General features: G+C 46.0%; 1 protein-coding gene across 1 annotated transcript; it reads right to left on the reverse strand.

Annotated features, from left to right (window-relative positions):
- Positions 1-8,816: 8,816 nt before the first annotated feature.
- LOC120963982 (uncharacterized) lies at positions 8,817-10,397 on the reverse strand. Its single transcript, XM_040388439.2, has 4 exons — positions 10,309-10,397; positions 10,106-10,213; positions 9,762-9,994; positions 8,817-9,417 (listed from the first exon to the last, which is right to left on the reverse strand). Exons 1-4 carry the CDS (start codon positions 10,387-10,389, stop codon positions 9,201-9,203), a joined length of 639 nt encoding a protein of 212 aa, XP_040244373.2. The 5' UTR covers positions 10,390-10,397; the 3' UTR covers positions 8,817-9,200.
- Between the last annotated feature and the right edge of the window lie 12,804 nt (positions 10,398-23,201).

Below are 23,201 nucleotides of genomic sequence, written 5' to 3' on the forward strand. Positions count from 1 at the left end.
CTTTGAATTGTGAAAATTGAGGATTAACTCAAACCTCATGTTTCCTAAAGGGCTAAGACCCTAAAATTTCCTCAGTGAATGCAGAATGCTCTTCATGGCAAGAGCTTCATATAATTGATATGGATCCTCTAAAAATTTCAAGGGTTTAAGGATGGTTTAAAACTTTGGAAATCATAATTTAAACCATAATTCTTAAAATAGCTGGATTAGAAATAAAAATATAATCTCAACAAATTTGAAACTTTTTATGTGTACCTGGGTTGCACCAGTGAGGTCACATAAATCTCAAAAGTTTCAGAGCTAGTTTGTACTCTGTCTGTTCCAGAACATAAGGTGTATTGATTTCCGTTCAAGTCAACCATTTGAATGTTTGACCAAGATTATAGAATAAAATAACAACATCTGCAATACCTACTAGATAAAATATGCAACTACTTTTCATGATGGATAAAATGTTCGTATTGTGGATATTGATATATTTTTCTTAAAACTCGGTCAAACATGCACTCGTTTGACTTTTGAAAAAATAAATGCACCTTATATAAAGGAACGGAGGGAGTATCTTGATTTAAATCAAAACAACAAAGTAAAATAGGAATCAGAATAAATAGCAGAGAGATACTGTAGCATGGGCCTTAATTTGCAAGTGAGCCTAGCCCAGCCCAGCCACAGCACCCCCCCGACAGTTCCTCTGGCGTGACTGCAAACAATGATGTTTTGACATTATGTTGTGTGTCGCGTCTCCTCAGATTTGGAGCGGCTGGTTGGCCGGTGAAAAATATTTAACAATTATTCGAAAAAATGTTCAAAAACATGAACGTTTTAAATGTTTATACACCGTAAAAAAACATTCATGTATTTTTTCAGAAAAATGTTCATCGTGTATTTCAAAAGAGTTTAACATGTATTCAGAAAAGTGTTCAAAACATGTATTTCAAAAATATTCATTCTGTATTTTTTTTAAATGTTCAACTTGTATCGAAAAAATGCTTCATATGTATGCAAGAAATGTACGACATGTAAGTTCGACATGTATGCAAAGAAGGAAAAGAAAGCTTCAAGTCCTTTATGTGGAGTTGTAACTCTTTTGTTATTTAGAGCTAGCTTCGGGGACCTTCGGTCCCTTCCCCTTGTTAAAACAAAGGTCTCAATCACGATGGAGATAAATTCTATCGCATTCTGCTCTGAGGACTAATATGCCCCACCAGGCTTTCGTCAGAAAGTGCTCAAACAAATCGTGCTATGTTACATTTGGAGAGGGAGGTGTCTCCACGAATCTTTCCCTAGTACATCGGTGAACTATAATACCCCATCACTTCCGGTTTATAGGGCTTAAATCTCAAATCTCATCAACCAAGTCATTTTGTGAGTGAAGGAATGTATCTCGTACTTTACAAAACTACCCGAATTAAACGCATGCATTAATTTGGATTAATTACGTGCATGCATGCTTGGCCGCTAGATAAGTAGAAACATTACATGCATTGGTGTGTTCCTTTTTAATTTTTGCATGCAAAGATTTAATGCGCATTGGAAACTAAAAATGAGATGGAGATGAATCCTCTAAATTGGAAAAACAAAAAAGTTGAGATAAGCCTTATAAACCGGAAAGGAGGGAGTATCTTCCATCCCAATTTTCTTAATGGCTCTAGCCAGTTAGAGAGCCCTCGAGTCCATCGCTTCCTGAGCGCAAACTGAACCCAAGAGGGCGCGACTATACCTTGCTTGCTGCGAGAGCTACCACTGCATCGCCTCAAGGAACACCCCCTAGTGGGCCCGCCCAATAACAGGTTTTTCACTTATTCAGTCGGTTTGTTTGTTTTCTTTCATTGTTTACTTTTGTATATATTTTCAAAAATATTACTATATATATATATATATATATATATATATATATCTAAAAAATCGCTTAAATTTTGAGAAGTGTTCATCAAACATTCAAAAAACGTTCATGAAGTGTAAAGAAAATGTTCACTCAACTTTCAAAACATTTCGTACCATTCAAAAAAATGTTCACACGTGTCAGAACATATGTTAAAATGTTCGCATAATTATTAAAAAAATACTTCATACCACTGAAAAAAGATGTTTACGTATTTCAAAAATATGTTTGTGACATTTAAAAAAGTTAATACAATCTATTTTTTTCATGTAATTTAAAAAATGATTATAAAAATGTTTACTATTTATTCAAACATGTACTTATTCAGTCGGTTTGTTTGTTTTCTTTCATTGTTTACTTTTGTATATATTTTCAAAAATATTACAATACATATATATATATATATATATATATATATATATATATATATATATATATATAATCGCTTAAATTTTGAGAAGTGTTCATCAAACATTCAAAAAACGTTCATGAAGTGTAAAGAAAATGTTCACTCAACTTTCAAAACATTTCGTACCATTCAAAAAAATGTTCACACGTGTCAGAACATATGTTAAAATGTTCGCATAATTATTAAAAAAAATACTTCATACCACTGAAAAAAGATGTTTACGTATTTCAAAAATATGTTTGTGACATTTAAAAAAGTTAATACAATCTATTTTTTTCATGTAATTTAAAAAATGATTATAAAAATGTTTACTATTTATTCAAACATGTACTTACAAAAGTGTCTGTATAATGTAAAAAAAATGTTCAAGTCATTTAAAAAAAGTTTCATATCACTCAAAAAAATTCAACATGTATTGATAGCATTTATTTTAAAACGTTCATTTTGTATTTAAAAAATGTTCAACTTTTATAAAAGAATGTTCCACGTGTATTTGAAAAATATACACCATGTATTGTAAAAAATAAAGAGAAAAAACACATAAACAGGAAATAAGAAAAAAATGGTTGCAAATCGAAGAAAACTGATGGAAACCAGACCAGTCCAGCCAGTAGACAACAAGAAAAAAATGTAACAACATAAAGGGACCGGAATATGGGTTGGCCCAATTACATCATTGCTGAAGGCCAGAGAATATCCATACGCGCAGTGTGTGGAGTAGAGCCCATTCTTTCTTTTCTTTAGAAGCACAGTATGGCCCATTCGGGCACTCATCAGCCGGGGCATGTAGGAAAAGGCCCAGCTGCCCACGGTGAATGTAGACTGTGGCGGCGGAAGCTCCCACGTGTGTGTTGACTTGTGATCCCGATTGCCTTGCATCGGAAAAAGGTAAACGGTCCCGGTCGCGGCTCTCGCGCGGCGGACGCGGTCAGCCAGGGTTCGTTCGCCCCTCCTCGGAACAGCCAGCTTCGGTCACCGCTGTTTTGACGTCTTCCTCTGCGCATGTCAACACGGGCCACATGGATCTCGAGGTGGATCTCGGTTTGCGGATCGTTCTTTTTTTTGAAATAATTCTTACATTACTCAAATCAAATGTTACAATCTCATCTAACAAGTTCCAAAGCCTCATCTAGACCAAAGCCTAGCCAAATCATAGTTTGGCGTTGCAACCTATCAAAATTAGCTAAGGCGTGACTAACCATATTACAATTCCGACGAGTATGAGCAATGCAAGAATCTCTCCTGCATACTTCTAATGATCTCTCTAACAATGAAAGCATACTTTGACTTGTTTTCCGTCCCACCTTTGATCATCATAACAGCCTCCAAACAGTCTGATTCCGCATCAATGGATAGATCACTCCATTGTAGTGTCAGAGAAATACCCTCCTTTATTGCAAGAAGTTTGGCTTTCAAAACATCATCGCATGTGAAAAGATATCTGCAAGAACTGAAAATAATAGTCCCATCATGGTCTCTGAGAATCATACCCACTCCCGCATTATCACCACAGACTGATCCATCAGTGTTAAGTTTTACCCTTCCAAGAATTGGCCTACTCCACCCACATACAAAACATGGGTTTCCTATATTGCATGCATAATGTTTCTCTATAGGGAGCACACACATTACAGCCTTGCCTCTACTTGTGCCGTCAGCAGGGATTGATTGCAACTCTTGTAATGAGCGCAAATAACTCGCTAGGAATCTTACCGAGACATCCATTGGCGGCGGCCGCTTACCGCGAACAATCTCATTTCTTATGTACCATATTCTCCAGAACAACATCATTATACGATTTTTTCCCTCATCCGCAACATCGGCTAGGAGCGTAAAAAACTAGTCCGGACCAACCGGTTGTATTTCTTTTGGTTTTGGGAGAGTCCACTATGACTCCATTGCCTTCCACAACCGAACGACATGATTGCATGTACAGAACACATGGAATGAATCCTCGGCCTCACGTCCACACACACGACACATAGTAGTTTTATTTCCAGATTTCTCTTAGCTTTGTTAGTCCAAGTTGCAAGTGAATCTGAACCCAACCGCCAAGCAAAGGATTGTACCTTTGGAGGTGCACTACTCTTCCATACATAATTCCATCCCTCCCTAGTACCATCAGGACGTATGCTAGTGGATGCAACCATCGAGTTACAAGCTTCATCACTAGCTAGCTTGTATGCACTATGAACGGAGAACATGCTGTGTTTTCAGGAGCCCAGGCGGCAAAGTCCTCATCCAAGCATGGTGAGAGCTTGATCATCTGAATTTCCACAACATCCACTGGCAGGAAATACTGCCTTATTTTTTCTATGTCCCATGTACCATTTAGAGACCCATTTTAATCGACACCTCCTCTTAGTAGTAATTAAACCATCCGAGGGTTCCCACGCTATCCAGCGATCACGCCAGATATGAACATTTTGTCCATTATCGATTATCCACACAATTCTTTTTTAGGAGCTCTAAACCATGCACAATAGCCTGCCACGTGGGGGAAGGATTTCCAGTGAAAACCGTGTCGAGGAGACGTCCATTAGGAAAATACTTGGCCTTTAAAAGTCTTGCACAAAGGCTATTAGGATACTCTAATATGCGCCAAGCTTGCCGAGCCAACAAAGCTTGGTTGGAAATACAGAAGTCCTTGAAACCAAGCCCTCCTTGTTTCTTTGGCCTTGTTATCTTGTTCCAAGCAACCCAATGAGTCTTCCTCTTTCCTTGTTCTACTCCCCAAAAGTAATTCCTGACCATGCGGTTCAAATCATCACACACTTCTAAGGGAAACTTGAACACACTCATTAAATATGTGGAAATCGATTGTGCAACCGCCTTGATCAAAACTTCTTTACCTGCTTGGGTGGGATGACCATCATAGGCAAACAAACGCTTAGTCATCTTCACTTGCAAGTTCTGGAATTTTTCTTTTAACATATGATCATCTAGGGTAGGCAAACCCAAATATTTCTCTTCAAATCCAGAAGATGTGACCTGCAGCACATTTTTAACATTCTCCATGGTTGGATCAGGGCATGAATTACCGAACAACATGGAACACTTCGAAGGATTTATTAGCTTCCCAGTGGCAGCCGCATAGACATCCAAGATGCTCTTTATATGGTTTGTTTCCTGGACACAAGACTTAAAGAACATAAGTGTATCATACGCAAAAAGTAGGTGTGAAACACACGGAGCCCTCCTGGTAATTCTCAATGGTGAAACTTCTACATAGTTGATACCCTTACAAATAAGAGCAGAGAGACCATCAGCAACAAATAAGAACAAATATGGGGACAAAGGGTCACCTTGCCGAAGACCACACGACGATGCAAACGAATCCAAGATGGATCCATTAAATTTTACAGAATATCTCACCGAGGTCACACACGCCATTATCCAGTCAACCCACCGGTGAGCGAAACCGAGTTTTTGCATCATTTGCTTAAGGTAATTCCAGTGCACCCTATCATAAGATTTAGAGAGATCAAGCTTATATGTGCAATAACACTTTGTGGGGTCCTTCTCTTGCTTAATATGGTGAATGCACTTTGTTTAGGAGAAATAATGTCATCAAGTGCCGGTCTCAAACGACTTACTAAGCACTTTGATATCACTTTGTAAACTACATTACATAAGCTAATAGGCCGGAAATCCGTTATCTTTACTGGATTATCCACCTTTGGAATCATGACAATAATAGTATCATTAACATTAGGAGGCATGACTCCTGTGAGAACAAAGTTCTTTACTGGAGAAATAATACCTTCCTTCATAGTTTCCCAATTCCTTTGAAAAAAACGGGCAGGGAATCCGTCCTCTCCTGGTGCCTTCAAAGGGCCAATTTGGAATAGGGCATCCATGATCTCCTTATCTGAAAATTCTGCACATAGGGCCTCATTTGTTTCCTGAGTAACCACTGGTTCAAATAAATCAACTATGGACGAAGGATCAAGCATGGGGTTGGCCATGAACAGATTCTCAAAATATTCTGTGGCCACACCCCCCATCTCCTTGCTTCCTGTATGAACATTACCATGTGTATCCTCAAGTTTTTTTATTCAGTTTTTACGTGCTCTCCAAACGAACTTGGCATGATTTTTTTTGTGTTGCGATCACCTTCCTTAAGCCAATCCACACGAGAGTGTTGCATCCACATCATCTCCTCCCTATAAAGTAACTCATTCATCTTGTCTGTAACTCTTTGAATCTCACAACGATCAGCATTCATCAACATCAACTCTTCTAGTTGTGTTCTAGACTTCTCAATTTCTCTAGTAACATTACCAAAGTGATCTTTACTCCAGGTGGCCAGCATAGACATTGTCGAGCAAAGTGTTGCATGCACATCACCCAGACAATCTTTTTGCCCAGCTTTCGCCCATGGTTTTGCTATAATGTCCTGCAGAGCCGGCTCTCTTTCCCACATTACCTTGTATTGCTGATTTTTTTTGCTTACATGCACATCATCCATAACTTTCATACTTACATGAAATGCCACATGGTCCAAAATAGGGGAGACCAAGTGGTGCACTGTCGGTTGCTCAAATAAATTTCGCCATGATGGATTAGCTACAACTCTGTCCAAGCGAACTTTAACATTTGCTCCTCCACTCCTCTTGTTGTCATATGTGTGTGGCACCCCGGAGAAGCCTAAATTTGTTAATCCACACACTTCTAATGCATCCCTAAATTCTTGCATTTGACCCAACGGCCTAGGCGTCAACGAGAAGTGCTCGATGTTGCACATACACTCATTAAAATCCCCCCCCCACACAAGCCAAGGAAGGCCAGATTGGGTACTGAGGTTATTTAGCATAGACCACATTTTATGCCTATCTTCCGCTCTGGATTCCCCATACACACATGTTAACCTCCATTGTGCCTCCTCTGGTCCCAGCTTAACATGAGCATCAATGCATCTCTCATTTGAGAAAATCACATCTACTGTAATCCCCTCATGCCAATATAGAGCTAATCCTCCATTGTTACCATTACTATCAGTACCATCAAAACCCTTCAGACCAAATTTAGCGCGGTGTCTTTTCATATTTTCTTTTGATTGTCTTGTTTCACACAACAAGACCAAACCGGGAGAATGCGACTGAATAAACGGCGCTACTTCACAAACTGTCCGGGAGTTCCCCGCCCCCCGGCAGTTCCAACTGAGCATATTCATTGCTCGCGTTTTTGCAATTGCCACTCCATCACTGCCCTTGAGTTTCTTATTATTTGCATTTTTAGGTGTGCTAGATGATGTACTCGCAGGTAAATCATCACCATCAAACTTCTCAATAATAGTAGTGTTCCCCACCAACACAATAGCTCATGTGTTTACATCTTGGTCTGCAGGAACCACCCCAGTAGCAGGTTCAGTATGTTCAGCTGTATCATTTACAGATCTTTTGCCCAGTATATTCGCGTCCCCCATATGGATGTCTTGAGTACCCACGACCACTGTACCAATAGTGCTCTCTTTTGTCGGATGATCAATACGTTCAGACTCTGTGTTTATTGCATTGAAATGCCAACTAATGTTTGGGTCCAGATTTGCAAGTTCTGTGCCCAACCCAACGTTACCATCATGATGTTCAGGCCCCCTATACTATTTCCGCGGCCACGAGCGGCAAATCCACATCGTCCTCTGCTATTTCTTGAGTTTGTGTTGTTTTTTCCCTTGAAGAGGAAAGGTGATGCAACAAAGTAGAGATAAGTATTTCCCTTAGTTAGAGAACCAAGGTATCAATCCAGTAGGAGGTATAAGCAAGTCCCCAATCTATGCACCTGCACAAACAATCAAACACTTGCACCCAATGAGGGAGTCCTAGACTAAGGGGTCCTCGGGCGTCCGGCCTGATATCCATGGGCCGGACTGATGGGCCATGAAGACATAAAGACATAAAGACCGAAGACTATGTCCGTGTCCGGACTGGACTCTACTTGACGTGGAAGGCAAGCTAGGCGACCTATTACGAAGATTTCCTCCTATTAACCGACCTCATGTAACCCTAGATCTCTCCGGTGTCTATATAAACCGGAGAGCATAGTCTGGATAGGACAGATTCATGACCATATACTCATAGGCTAGACTTCTAGGGTTTAGCCATTACGATCTCGTGGTAGATCAACTCTTGTAACACTCATATTCACCAAGATCAATCAAGCAGGAAGTAGGGTATTACCTCCATAGAGAGGGCCCGAACCTGGGCAAACATTGTGTCCCCTGTCTCCTGTTACCATCGATCCTCACTACAAGAGATCGGGCCTACTATGACGAGCTAAAAAATGTCATCGAATAGCTAATAACGTCACAAATTACCCCTCGGTGACATTTTATGGGCGTCACAAGCATCGTCACGGATTCCCCGTCACAGATTACTCCTAGTGACGGCGCACGCGCAAAAACGTCATCGAAATTGGGACCTTCGGTGACGTTGTATAGACTGACACTCGACTTGCTATTTCCATGACGGTCAATTAATGTCACATGTTAGGAGAAAATATGCCATACTGTACCATATTCGGTGATGAGGCAACGTCACTAACTTTATGCCACATTAACACCCGAGCGGCTATCCCACTACTAGTGCCACTAATTTTATTATGGATGAAGATGACGTCATCAAAATATATGTACTTTCTTTTGAATCTAAATTACGATGAAAATAAGTATTTAATTCACATCACATCACATCAGATTATATATAAAATTTAAAGAGAAAAAACACATCTTAAATTAATATGAAAGTCAAATCATATTATATATGAAATTGTCTCAGCCAAATCATTCTGTAAACAAAAATGACAGTAAAAAATTGACTCAAGTTTGACACAGACAGTAGACAAGATGAAAACTAATATTAACTAAAGACCACATATGTTCTCCCGATGATTCCAATGTAAGGATGGCATTCATGAACCATCTGGTTTGGACTGGGACTGCTGAGTTGCTTGAGCCCTCAAGAGAAAATCAAGCAGATTATCTGTCTCCTTTTGCTTCTTTGCCCAGGCTTCATTCTTCTCTTCCTGGCTCTTCTTTAGAGCTTCCAATTCATCTTGCTGCTTCTTTTGTATCTCTTCAAATGCTCTCTCTTGTGCTTCAAGTCTTGCGGCTAACTCCTCCCGATGCCTATAAATGACAAAACACAACAACATTGCATCCTAATGAAATTAAAACAGACAAGATAACAAGGTACAAGGGTACCAATTTGAAATAGAGAAGTACATTATTAAATGTCAAGGCAAGCATGCCCATGGGCCAATGAAACAGTAAACCCAAGAATAACTTATGATGTTTTAAAATATGCAAAACCAATAACTTGATTACAGGAAGCATCACCAAAAGGATATCAAGTCAACAGGTGAAAAGAAGCACTCCTTAGTTGAACTTTCGTTCACTGCAATGAGTGCAATGTGCACATAGAAGCAGGCAAAAAGAAACAACAAGAACAGAAAGGGAAATAAGATAATCACCTGTCATTTGCATCTCTTGCCTCTCTATCCTTCTGTTCAATTCTTTCTTCTAAAATTCGGATCTGGGCTGATGAAGTAGAGCTCCCAGACCTCCCAGATCTTGATGCATACCCCATGCTGGAAAAGAAGGTGCTATGGGCGCTTTCGTCCTTTAGAACTTCAGCCACAATCGCTGTATCAGATACTGGCTGCTCACCTTCTGATTGTGTTTTCCTTTTCTTTTCCATCGCATTCTATAGTATAAAGAAAAACATTGATGCTAAGGCAAAGTTCATATGGTAGATTACACTTGATCAATATGAGAATCTATTTCAAGTCAGAAACAATAGAGGAAGTAATCTTACATGAGCTAGAAGTGTCGGCTCGCTCATGCTACCAGTCTTGCTGTTTGTATGGGTGTCTTTGAAAAACTCAATGGGACTTGGTTCCTGATTATTGTACTTGTCTTTTTTCTACAAGATATATGAAATTGTAACATTACTACTACATATATATTGGCCAGATGCAATAGACATAGGACTACACGTAAGATATTTGGAATTCTTACAAGTTTGCTGAAATAGGCAACATAAGACATAGATCCAGTCTTTTGGTGATGCTTGACAGCTTCTCGGTTTTCCTTATTCATTTGACATAATTGCTACATAAAGAAAATTAATATAAGTATTTACATATGGTACAGTAGATGTGAGTGCAAAAACTATTGTTGGTCGCATATCTTGTTACAAACCTTGTTTCTTTCATCGGACCATTTATTGACAAGGCTGGTCCAATTCTCGTGAGTAATGTTTGTTGGCTTATTTGATAATGCTTCCTGAGCAGTATAACCATTGAAGTATTTCTTCTTTAGCCTGTAGCGTTGTTGTTGAACACCCTTCTGGATTACTTTTGTGCATACATCATTCCCAACCTTGTCATCCTTTTCCATCTCAAAGTTAAGCTGAAATAACAATCATATATACGATATATCACTAAATTGACTATGCAACATGTGAACACGTGTATGAAAATTGAAGGAAACTATCCCACCGCGATATCTTTAATAGCATGGGGAATAACATGTTTGAGTGGGCTTTTGGCATAGTCCTTCCAGTGCGTAGCAACATGCATTCTGCTCCTGATGTGGATACCACACTCAGAAGAAAGCTTTGCTGCTTGGACTGGGTCTGTAGGTCTCACTTTCTCTGCTGTAAAATCAATACGCATTTTCCTCCCTCCATTTCTGCTTGCATACTCCTGAAGCCCATGCCCCATGGTTGGTCTACGTCCACGACCTCTCCTTGACAGTCGTTGATCAGTTGGACCAGTGGAGCATGCTAATGCATCTACATTACAAACTGGCAGATAAATTAGAAGGTTACAATTTCAAGTGGAAAATAGAAGGGGGTGAAGCGATGATGTCGCATATACCTTGGCCTTGTAATGTTATCATGTTATCTGATTGTTCAGATGTGCCTATCATGTCTTGAGAACCTTTTACCCCTGAATCAGCGTCAAACGAGTTGCTATCCTTAGAAGTTAGGTGAGGTGATGTGTTTGTTGGATTTGGTGCAGACTGTTCTTGATGGTTTGTAGCTTCAACTGACTCAGTTGTTGTGGTAGCTCTAGATCTTGTTATTTTTGAGGTAGCAGCTGCACTATTTTTGGATCTTCCATGCTTTTTCGTTTTTGGCATGGTAGAACCTTCAGGTGCCTGGGTCAAACAAGTGAGTCAAACAAGGCAGGTAATCAACAGTAACTTGTGCAATGTCAGCATAGTTTCAAATAGGAATGCAGTGAACAAACATATCATCATCTATATTGACAGAAAATGTGAATACATATTTTGAGTCAACTATTTGTGATACTTATAGTGCACAGCGACATACACATGATACAACCAAGGCGAAATTAAAGCCAGTGAATCCACATTGTACATATTATTTAAGATGTAAGTCTGCATGATATATTACCATTGCTTTGGACTTAGCAACATCGACCTCCTCTTCATCTATCAAATCCTCTTCCTCTCCATGGGCCTCCTCTTCAGCATCTGGTTCATACTCCGAGTCGCTGCGATCATCAACACCTCGTGCATTTTGTGTCGGTTGCGCATTAGAGGCACTAGGGTATACAAGGCTACGAGCTAAGCTTTGTATGCCTTTAAGATGCTCCCACTCTGCAGCCTTGCGTTCCGCAATCCTTGCACCCCTTTCCTTCAAATACGCCTCGCCCTTGCGTTTCTGTTCTGCAAGATATTCCCTGCTATGCATATCACTCTCCAGAACTGGTGGCATGATTTAATAACTGAAGCTGGAAAATATGACAGAGAGTGAACTTAATGAATTGCCAAAAGACCTACCAGCCTACATTATCATCCCTAGATGACTGAAATTCGCTGAAACTTATTTGGAGGAGTACTTGTAACGTACATGATTACAATAAATTATCTCTTGAACCTGGTTATCATTGCTAGTAGACAAAAAAAAGCTAGATTGTGTAAGATAGTTGTAAACACGCAGCTCTACTAACAAGTAGTTCATGTGTTCCTTTATAATTAAACTTAGAATTGATGCTTGTCTAATTTGAGATGGCAAATACATTACTGTATGATGCTTTTGAGGATGTAGAACAGATTGAAATAAATAACACTTGGAAATATGGAGCGTCCAGAATTCAGTTAAACAAGAACAAGTGCAGACTCAGTCTTTATTCAGTTTCAAACAAGTGCAGACTCGGTCTTTATTCAGTTTCAAACAAGAACAACTGCAGACTCAGTCTTTATCAACAAGTGCAGAGTTGTTGTATTATAGGAAATCTCACAAACAACTAAACAAAGACCAACTAAATCTTACAGAGTTACTGGATTTGCCACATGCGCTGTGTTCAGACATGTAAAGAAATCTCATGCCCGTGTGTGCTTTTATCCCCAAAATCCCTTCCCTGATGATCCCTTACGTCTAGAGCTTGGGGTATGAGGAGGGCGGGATGAGAAAATTACAGTGAACCGTCGCCGGTTGCTCCAATCGGTGGAGAAAGAGAGCAGGGTGGGCGGCCTCCTCAAATCCGCTGGTGCCGGTTGATGCAGCGGATCGGAGCTCGGCCGGTCGGGCGGCCTCCTCCAATCTGCCGTCGCCGGTCGCTGCAATCAGGGGGGTGGGGAATAGAGCGGAGTGCTCGCGGGGATGGTTGATGTGGTGGATCCATGCTCGGCCGGCGGGGCGGCCACCCCCAATCTGCCGGCCCTGATCGCCGCAGTTGTGGGATAGGAGAGTCGATTGAATCTGGCGAAAAACGCCGGGGTGGGCGATGGCTTTTAGCGATGCCTCTTCGCGGGTGAAACAGAAGGATAATTTTTTGCTGGGTCTTTGACGGGTGGGGACACAGGGTGGATGCGGGGAAAAAATTAGGAAAGTGGAGGGAAAAGAGTACGTGGGTGGAGGGAAAATAATGTTTTTGCGAGGAGAGGTTTATTTTCAGAAATTAATTTCCACTTATGTAATTCATTTAATTTGAAATAAGCAGCAAATGATTATTTAAAAAGTAAATCTTACATGAACAATATGATGTGGTATTTTTTCTAGAGAAAAAGCATTGGCCGAGATCCCCTACCCGAGATCCGCCGGTTTTGACACTGACATTGGTGCTTTCATTGAGAGTTCCACTGTGCCGTTGACATAAGGCTCGATGGCCCCTTCAATCATCGGTGGTGGCGTTGTTCAGGGAGAAACCTTTCTCCCCGGACAAATCTTTGTGTTCGGCGGCTTCATACCGCGGGCCAACTCGCTCGGCCATCTGGAGCAGATCGATAGCTACGCCCCTAGCCATCAGGTCAGATTCGAAAGTTTGAACTACGTCGCGGACATCCGTGGGGACTTGATCTTCGACGGATTTGAGACCGCGGCAACCGCTCCCCTTCGCCCCATTGAACATGGCTTAAACCTGTCATCGGGCCGCATCCAGGAGATAGCTCCTGTAACAACTCCGGCCTTAGATCCAGAGCAGATCAAGACGTCCGAAGATGGGAGACTCAACCCCATCACGGGGGCTACCGAGTCTGCGGCGTTGGAGCCGCGCGTAGATCCCACTTCGTACGATACCTGCATCAACGGAACCCCGGACTCGTCTCCGATATCGAGTTCCGAACCCTGCGAGCTCGCGGATACCGAACTCGATCGTTCATCGATATTCAAGTTCAGCGCCGCAGATGTCTTTCAGCACTCGCCTATGGGCGATCTACTAAGCTCACTAAAAAACCTGTCCTTGGCAGATGGCTCATCGCCGAACTATGCTTGGTTCGACCTTACGGCGAATGACGGAGAATTTTGCTTCCCACCCGCCACCCACTTCATAGCCACTGTCGAAGACCCAACCAACATGCTTGACCTCCGCCCCGAAGACATCAACGGCATGGACGACGATGAGGGGCAAGGCCAGAGCTCACTATCCGCTAGACGCAGGACGACCACTTCCTGGTATGACGTGTGTATGGTAGACACACCCAACGACGATATCGACGATGACAAGGAGGATCCAGTGGAGGATAAACCTCCTGGTACACAATCCGAACACCGGCGCCCCCGGCGCCGCTCTAGGTCATGCCGCCCAAGAGAAAAAAATACTAGCAATGGAGGTGATACTACTCCGGATAACAAAGACCCTGTTGAGGCAGGATCCGAACAGGAGGACCAAGAAAGCGGGCAAGATAGCCCCGATGAACAGGTCATGTACAGAGACTCGGGGGATAGCAATTATCTTCCCCTCTCCGAGGAAGAGGAGAGCCTCAACAACGAAGAATTCATCGTGCCGGAGGAACCTCTCGAGCAGGAGCGCTTTAAACGCCGGCTAATAGCCACAGCAAGGAATCTAAGAATAAAGCAGCTGCAGCTTCAAGCAAGCCAAGATCTGCTCAACGATAAATGGACCGAGGTCCTAGCCGCCATAGAATACGACCCTAGTGGCTCGGACAAAAGCCACCCCAAGTGCAGGTGGCTCCCTCCACATGATGGCAAGGCGCTGGAGCCCGTTCCACCATCGAATAATGCGGCAGGTCGACCACAGTTCGGTCCGGATAAAGCAGCAGCCCAAGCAGAATACCATACGAAACAATCCGGCCGTAAGAACAAAAACAAGATGGTTCGGGAAAACTATGGCGACATCCGCCAAAGTTTAGTGGGCAGAGCAGGACCGACAAGATTGACGACAGATCGCGGGGATATGCCCCGACCGGTTACCATGGTCAATCAGCCGGACTCAACCAAGCCAACCACGCCCGAAGCCGCCAATGGCATCCAAAGGAGGTGCTTCACAGTGTGGCCCAACATAGAGGAGCCACGCACCCGCTTGGCTTCACCAACGAGGTAATGGAGCACGAATTTCCAGACGGGTTCAAACCCATCAACGTCGAATCATACGATGGAACAACAGATCCCGCAGTATGGATTGAGGACTATCTCCTCCATATCCACCTGGCTCGCGGAGACGACCTTCATGCCATTAAATACCTGCCTCTCAAGCTTAAGGGCCCCGCACGGTACTGGCTAAACAGTTTGTCAGAAAATTCTATTGGCAGCTGGGAAGATTTGGAAAACGCCTTTCGTGACAACTTCCAAGGAATATATGTCCGGCCGCCAGATGCCGACGACATAAGTCATATTGTCCAATAGCCTGGCGAGTCAGCCAGGGAGCTCTGGACCAGGTTCTTAGTCAAAAAGAACCAAATTGTCGACTGTCCGGACGCGGAAGCCCTCGCGGCCTTCAAACATAGCGTCCGGGATGAATGGCTAGCACGCCACCTCGGCCAGGAAGGACCTAAATCCATGACCGCCCTTACCACTCTAATGACTCGCTTTTGTGTGGGAGAAGACAACTGGCTCGCTCGTAAAAGCAACAACACCAGTGACCCAGGCACTTCCGAAATCCGAGACGGCAACGGCAAGCCACGACTAACCGAACACAACAGTCGCAATAATAATGAAGGATTACGCGACACAACGGTCAACGCCGGATTTAACAATCCGAAGCCCGGTCAACGGAAGAAGCCATTTAAGGCCAGCCAGGATGGACCATCCGCCCTCGACAGGATACTGGACCGACCTTGTCAGATTCACGGTCACCCTGATAAGCCAGCCAATCACACCAACAGAAACTGTTGGGTCTTTAAGCAGGCAGGCAAACTTAACGCCGAATACAAGGGGAGGAGGCCACCAAGCGATAAAGACGATGGAGCGGCTCGCCAGCCGAACACTAGGGGCCAGAAACAGTTTCCCTCCGACGTTCGACCACTACCGGAGCGGAAATAGCAATTCGGCTTCCGCTACCCACCCACTATGCTGGCAAGATTTACACCACGCGTACATCACTACGCGTTCAAGATACCATGGGCATCGGCGGCGGCACAATACGGGCACCCCTGCAAGAATTCCCGTAATGTTTTTTATCCGTTTTCTTCACTTTTCTTTATTATAAACAGGTGACCAACAGGACAGCACCTACAACGGACTCTATCAAAGTTCGGATCCGTACACTCACCAAAGGGGCTACTTCCGTTAAGGACTCCCCTCCCAGAGGACGGGCAGCGCAGACGTGCGACAGGAGGTCCAAAATAGCTTTTTGTAGACCGCACTCTTTATTTTGAGCATGTACTATGCCCTTTTTTCCTCCGTTCCCGACCCCGAGCATGTCAAATAGCCGGGTTGTGGTTTTTCTTTTATATATATATGAATTTATCATTGGCATATTGCTCCACTCCCAGTAAATTTTATCCGAGCTAATCTTAAAATACTCTTGCTACAGTGAGTACGGCCGCAACGGCTGTGTCACAAGAAGCGTCTCGGCATAACATACCAGAGGCCCGGTATGGGGAAAAATGAGTCGCCAATAAAAGTCCGAACAGCTCTACAGCGTACTTCGGCGTCGCAAGTTTGGCCTTATATGCATCAGCTCCGAATCATTGTCTTTGGTCAATAGTTGGGTTGCCCGGCTCCTGTGCTTGCGACCCTACGTTCCGCTCTATCGGCTAGGGTAGTAAAGGGAGAACTACTGCGATTGTGCCCTGGCTTTGACCGGATGAGCACCTCAGTAGAGAAAGACGAAAACTGACTGTCATGATGCGGCGAGAGCTGGTCAACCACTTGACGACTTATTCGAATCTTTAGCGATTCTTCGTGTTACACGAAGGATCTTTTTCAGATCAAAACATGTAAGGCACAATATTACGATACGCCGCATACATACTAGGGGCTATGTCGTAGCCCCACCATAAAACTCCTATGGCTTAGTGAAAGTGTTAACGCCCTATAGTCTGATTGCCTGGTTCACCGCATTATCACCTCCTTTATGGACCAAGACGTTGGATAAAGAGTGATTCAATGCTTTTCCGAACACCCCCGTATTTCCTATGAGGGGGCTGAAGCCGACGACTGGAAAACTTTCAAATTACATTAAAACGGCCGCACAGGAGGAATAAAAGCTTCCGAGCAAAAAATAGATTAACTATTAAGTTGTCTGTTACAACCCTTGTACACATCACTCGAATATTATGTCTTTCGAGCATTGACCCTCTATCAAGCGGGCGGCCTCTAGGACGTCTCCAAAATAATGCTCTGGTTCCGGACGGTCCTTGCCTTTGGGTGGACTCTACGTTGCAATATCGATGGCCTTCATCTTCCCCCAGAATGTCTTGACTCCGGCGAAGGCCATCCGTGCACCTTCAATGCACGCCGACCGCTTCACAACGTCGATACGCGGCACCGCGTCAGCAAGCCGCTGCACCAGGCCGAAGTAACTACTCGGAACAGGTTCAGTCGGCCACAAACGGACAACGACATTCTTCATGGCAGCGCCGGATATCCTATGCAGCTCAGCCCACTGGGACATCTGCTCATTCAGCAACAGAGGGCGCTTCGACGCGCCAAATTGCGACCAGAAAAGCTTCTCCGTTGCATACCCCTCTTGCGCCTGATAAAACTGCGCCGCATCGGAAGAACTCTTCGGCAAGTCTAAAAAATTGTCCGGAGAACTCCATACTTGGTTAAGCTGAGCATAGTTTGGATCACCGAACTTAGCCTGTAGCAAAAAGGGCTTGCCAGCCACAATCTCCCCAGCTTGCCGGATCTCCTCACGGGTTGCTCTGGATTCAGACCGCGCTTCTCTCGCCTCTCGTAAGGCCTTGTCAAGTTCAGCCGTTTTGGCTTCATTTTCCTTCTCAAGAAGTTTACAGCGGCCAGCCGCATTCTCTAACTCGCGCGCCATGGTGGACATTGCCTCCTTGTCCTGGCTCCGTGTGGCTTGTTCGGCCTTCAATTCAGCCGAGGCCTTTTCGGCAGCCGCATTACTAAACCGGGCCTACTCCTTGGCCCGGGCTAGCTCCGCCCGAAGGGCTTCCACGGCGGCAGCACCATCTGCATTGATGCACATTTCATATCAACCTCTCTTCAGAGCCAGGCTTAAATTACAAGCATATTGGTGTAAGGAATGCTCGAAATATATACCTTGCGAGTCGTCAAGACGCCTGTTGATCAAAGCAATGTCATCCCCCGCAATATCCAGCTTTCGCTGCAGTTCGGTTACCTCCGAATTTCGGGCAGTGGCAGGAGAGGAGACAGCCTGCATTCCAAATTAAACTAAGGTTAGTACCTGAAAATATCTTTTCGATCCTCCGATCACTTCCTTTGGAAGGCGATCCGAGTCTCAGGGGCTACTGCATACACAACAGGTGCATTCTGTCAATATTATTCAATTGGCAACATTACATCACAAACCTCAAAACCTCTCAGAAGGCTCGTAAAGACCTCGTTCAACCCGCTCTTCGCGGATACAACTTTTTTGACCACCGTAACCATTAAGGCATGGTGCTCCTCTCAAACGGACGCTCGTCGCAGCATGTCCGTCAGCGTCTCCGGCACTCCTGGGTCTTCGGACACCGCTGCCGAAGCACGACGTTCCTTTGAAGGAATCCGCTTACCTGCCTCCAGCATTGTCTCCGGCTGTAAACCGGACAGTTTGGGGCCGTCATCTTGATCCCCGAACCCTGAGTGACAGAGGCACCACCTTCGGGCAGCTCCTTCCTCGTTTCCCGCGCTACTTGCCGGTTGGGAGGAGCCCTCCAGGACGACACCTCGAGACCATCCACCCTGTTAGGCGATGAGGCCGGAGAAGGCGTGTCACTCTCCATCATCTCCGGAAGAAGGTCTCCCGAGGAGGAGGACGATTGAGAAACACCAGGCGTTAACCTGCAAGGATGCACATATGTTGGAGGGTTATTTCAGTAATAAGAAAGGAATGAGGTATGGTTAAAGTGCCCTGCTCCACTTACGGTCTGGCCGGAGGTTCGTCCTCATCATCAAGCTCAACGACGACATCGCTTGCCCGGCTCAAGCCGCCCGACGATGGCATTTTCCCTTTCTTGGAAGGCTTCCCCTCCTGACCTCCAGAAGCGGCCCCCTTTTTGCCATGAAGTGCCCCCTCCACATCTTTGCGCCTGGGCAAAAGGGTTTCGGTTTCCCCGAACACAGTGCCTAAATCGCCCTTAGGATGGGCATCTCCTCTGGGCTCCCCGCTCTCGCCCCCCTCTGTAGACACCAGGTACGGTGTCGGGATCAACATCCGCGTCAGTAGGGCGGACGCAGGGTCTTCGGGAAGGGGCGCCGGACACCAGATTAACACCGCTTTCTTTATCCAGTCCTGTATAAGGGCAGGTTGTTTAGTGTCTTGTCAAAGAGATGCTTGAATGAAAGGTGTGCGGGAATTAAATATTTACCGGAGTGTCCGGATGATTGCAGTCGAGGCTGGCGTCTTCGGTGGTGTCCGGCCATTGCTCTCGCTCCCCGAAATATAACTTCCACATTCCTTTGTGCGTAGTACCGAAGAAGTGCTGAAGAGTCCGCCGCCCTTCTGGATTGAACTCCCACATACGGAGAGGCCGCCGTTGACACGGCAGGATCCGGCGGACCAACATTACCTGAACGATGTTCACAAGATCGATGCCCTTCTCGGTAAGGCTTCGGATGCGACCTTGCAGAGTCTGCACCTCATTGGCGGATCCCCAGTCCAAACCCTTGTTGATCCATGAAGAAAGCTGAGTCGGAGGGCCGGGTCGGAACGCAGGCGTGGCCACCCACTTGGAGCCCCGCGACTCGTTGACATAAAACCACCCCTGCTGCCATAGTTCGGAAGACTCAGCAAAGGATCCTTCAAATCAAACCACGCTGGCAAGCTTGTTTATTACAACGCTGCCGCACTCCGCCTGCTCCCCCTATATCACCCGCGGCCTCACTTCGAAAGTCTTGAGCCACAAATCAAAGTGCGGAGGAGTCCGGAGGAAGGCCTCACACGTGACGATGAATGCTGAGATGAAAAGAACAGAGTCCGGGACCAGATCATGAAAATCTAGCCCATAGTAGAACATGAGCCCCCGGACGAAGGGGTTAAGCGCGAACCCTAACCCATGGAGGAAGTGGGACACAAATACTACCCTCTCGCCGGATTTGGGAGTGGGAATAATCTGCCCCTCGGCAGGAAGCCGATGAAGGATTTCTGGGGTCAGGTACCTCGCTACGCGGAGCTTCGCAATATCCTCCTCCGTGACGAAAGAGGCCACCCACCGGCCTGAACGGCTAGACCCGGACATGATTGGGGCTGGTGGTGATTGGAACTTGAGGGCTAGGACTCGAGGTGGCTGGGGTTGAGGAAGAAGCAAGCGCGGAAGAAAAAGACAAGTCTGGGTCCCTATATGAAGGCCCAGAATATCGAGCGTCCCCTCCTGGGTCTTGAAACTTACCTATCCCCAAAGAGTTGTACCCAGGGGACGGTTGGGTTACCCATACCTACATTATTGAAAATCCCGTGAATAAGGGGACACGATCTCTGCTTTGACAAGACGTGCCAATAAAACCGCTTCCCGAGACGTGGGGCGACGGGCTAGCCAACGGTTGGAAATAATAACCGGGCAGGCGTGATACAATGTCATAAACAGTTATCAGCAGATTGGACTTATGGAGTATTGTATTTTCTGCAATTATATACACAGGTCCGGATACAATCATCACATCCGAAGACTACCTTGGGGTTCGGAAGAAGGGGAACCCGCCTTGCAATGCCGAAGACAATCTGCGCGCCGGACTCTTCGTCATTGAAGCCAGGTTCAGGGGCTATTGAGGGAGTCCTTGACTAAGGGGTCCTCGGGCGTCCGGCCTGATATCCATGGGCCGGACTGATGGGCCGTGAAGACATGAAGACCGAAGACTATGTCCGTGTCCGGACTGGACTCTACTTGGTGTGGAAGGCAAGCTAGGCGACCTATTATGAAGATTTCCTCCTATGTAACCGACCTCATGTAACCCTAGATCTCTCCGGTGTCTATATAAACCGGAGAGCATAGTCTGGGTAGGACAGATTCATGACCATATACTCATAGGCTAGACTTCTAGGGTTTAGCCATTACGATCTCGTGGTAGATCAACTCTTGTAACACTCATATTCATCAAGATCAATCAAGCAGGAAGTAGGGTATTACCTCCATAGAGAGGGCCCGAACCTGGGCAAACATTGTGTGCCCCATCTCCTGTTAATATCGATCCTAGACGCACAGTTCGGGAGCCCCTACCCGAGATCCGCCGGTTTTGACACCGACACCCAACGCGATAAAGGGGTTGTCAATCCCTTCACAGTCAACTGGAAAGGTGAGATCTGATAGAGATAGGTATAAAAGATTGCTAAAATGTAAAACAAAATAAAAGTAAGTAAATTGCAACAAGATATTTTTGGTATTGCCTAAACGTTCGGGCGGACAGCCCACCCCAACGTCACGCAGACATAAAAACACCAAACTTGAAATATTTAATGTTGACGTGGAGTTATTTGGCAGAGGATGACGAGTCAACCCATCCCCCTCCCCCTCATCGGGAACTGCGCCGGCAGCGAGCTGAAATCCCACCTATCCTCGCCTCCCCACCCACCCCCGCATTACTGCGCACCAGCATAGCCCATCCCCCATCACTACACTCCCATCTGCTTCGCGCTCGGCTTCTGCTTGTGGCCATGGAAAGGGAGCGACGCCGGTGGATCCGAGTTTGTCGATTGGCGCCGAGAACTCGGGTGGCAGAGCCGGTGGCGCTGCCGCCGCCTAGAGTGGCTCCGCTGCCCCTAATCGATGCCGATTCACCGGAGGGCCGCAAGGAGATGCGGCGGGTCGTGCGGGAGCGGTTTCCCAATCGAGACGAGTGGGCGGATATCCACATCGAGTTCATTCAGTACGCAACTGTCGGAGTAAATAACCACGGGTAGCCTAACCGACTGCCCCTGGCTCTTCAGAAAATTATCAGGCCATTTGGGCCTTCAAGCATTTCAAGCATTGGGCCGCCTTCCCCGGTCGGCTACCTCTGAAGCCGACTCCCAGAAGGCGACCCAGCCTCAGCAACCTCCCCCCCAGATAACCACGGGATGGCCGACTCTAGAAAGCCGGTCATAAAGGATGCCGACTCCCCAGAGCCGGCCATGAAGAACGCCGACTCCCCAGAGTCGGCCACGAAGAGCGCCGACTCCAAGGAGCCGGCCGAGACCGCAACCACCAAAACTACACCCACATAACGGTGACAAGACGGGGTGTGGCCACAGTGCGGCCCACTACCCTCGAAGCCCGAGGCAGGCATGGCCACAGGACGCCGTACGGGACGGCCATCTCCCGTCCGGCTCGGCACTGTAGCCATGCTGGCCTCAACGTCACCCACGGCAGACGCCAGTACGGCCGCGGGCGGCGGGCCCCTTTAGCCAGAGAGAGGCGCGAAGGCGGCCCGGCCTCTCCCAGTCGGCCAAGGGCGTAGCCGGCCCCCAGAAGCCGGCTACTCCCTCCCTCGAAGCGTGCGCCACATTAAGGAGACAAGACGAGGTAAGGCTACAGTGAGAGCCCTCGAGGCGGCACACTGTAGCCACGCTTACCTCGACGAAGCCCTCGTCATCAGGGGCGAGGCTACAGTAAGCAGCCGCCGACAAGACCCTAGGCGGTAGGGCCGGCCTGTCGACCAAGAGGCCGGCAGCCGGCGGGACCCACCAGTTGGCGGGCCCCAACGGCCGGCGGAGAAGCCGGCGAGCGTAGACACTGGCGGCTAGGCCCAGTGCCTAGCCGGATTACAATTGTACCCCGGGGGTAGGCCTATATAAACCCCCCGGAGCACCCATGCAAAGGGTTGGCTTCTTAGCGTTACACACACACCATAGATAGAGGGAAGCAAGAGCTAGCCTTGCTCTTCTTCTCCCTTGAACCCAACAGCTCTATGAGCAATTGTAGCTACTCTTACTGATCTAGTGATCATGCAGAGACCCCGCAGAGCAGGACTAGGGGTGTTATCTCCTCGGAGAGCCCCGAACCTGGGTAAGATCCGCCGGCATGCATGTCTTCGCCTCATCCCGTTTCCAGGCACCGGCGACGTCTTACTGGCACCCACTATGATAAGCCACCCGTTG

This window comes from Aegilops tauschii, chromosome 5 (genome assembly GCF_002575655.3).
Source record: "Aegilops tauschii subsp. strangulata cultivar AL8/78 chromosome 5, Aet v6.0, whole genome shotgun sequence".
NCBI classification, from domain to species: domain Eukaryota; kingdom Viridiplantae; phylum Streptophyta; class Magnoliopsida; order Poales; family Poaceae; genus Aegilops; species Aegilops tauschii.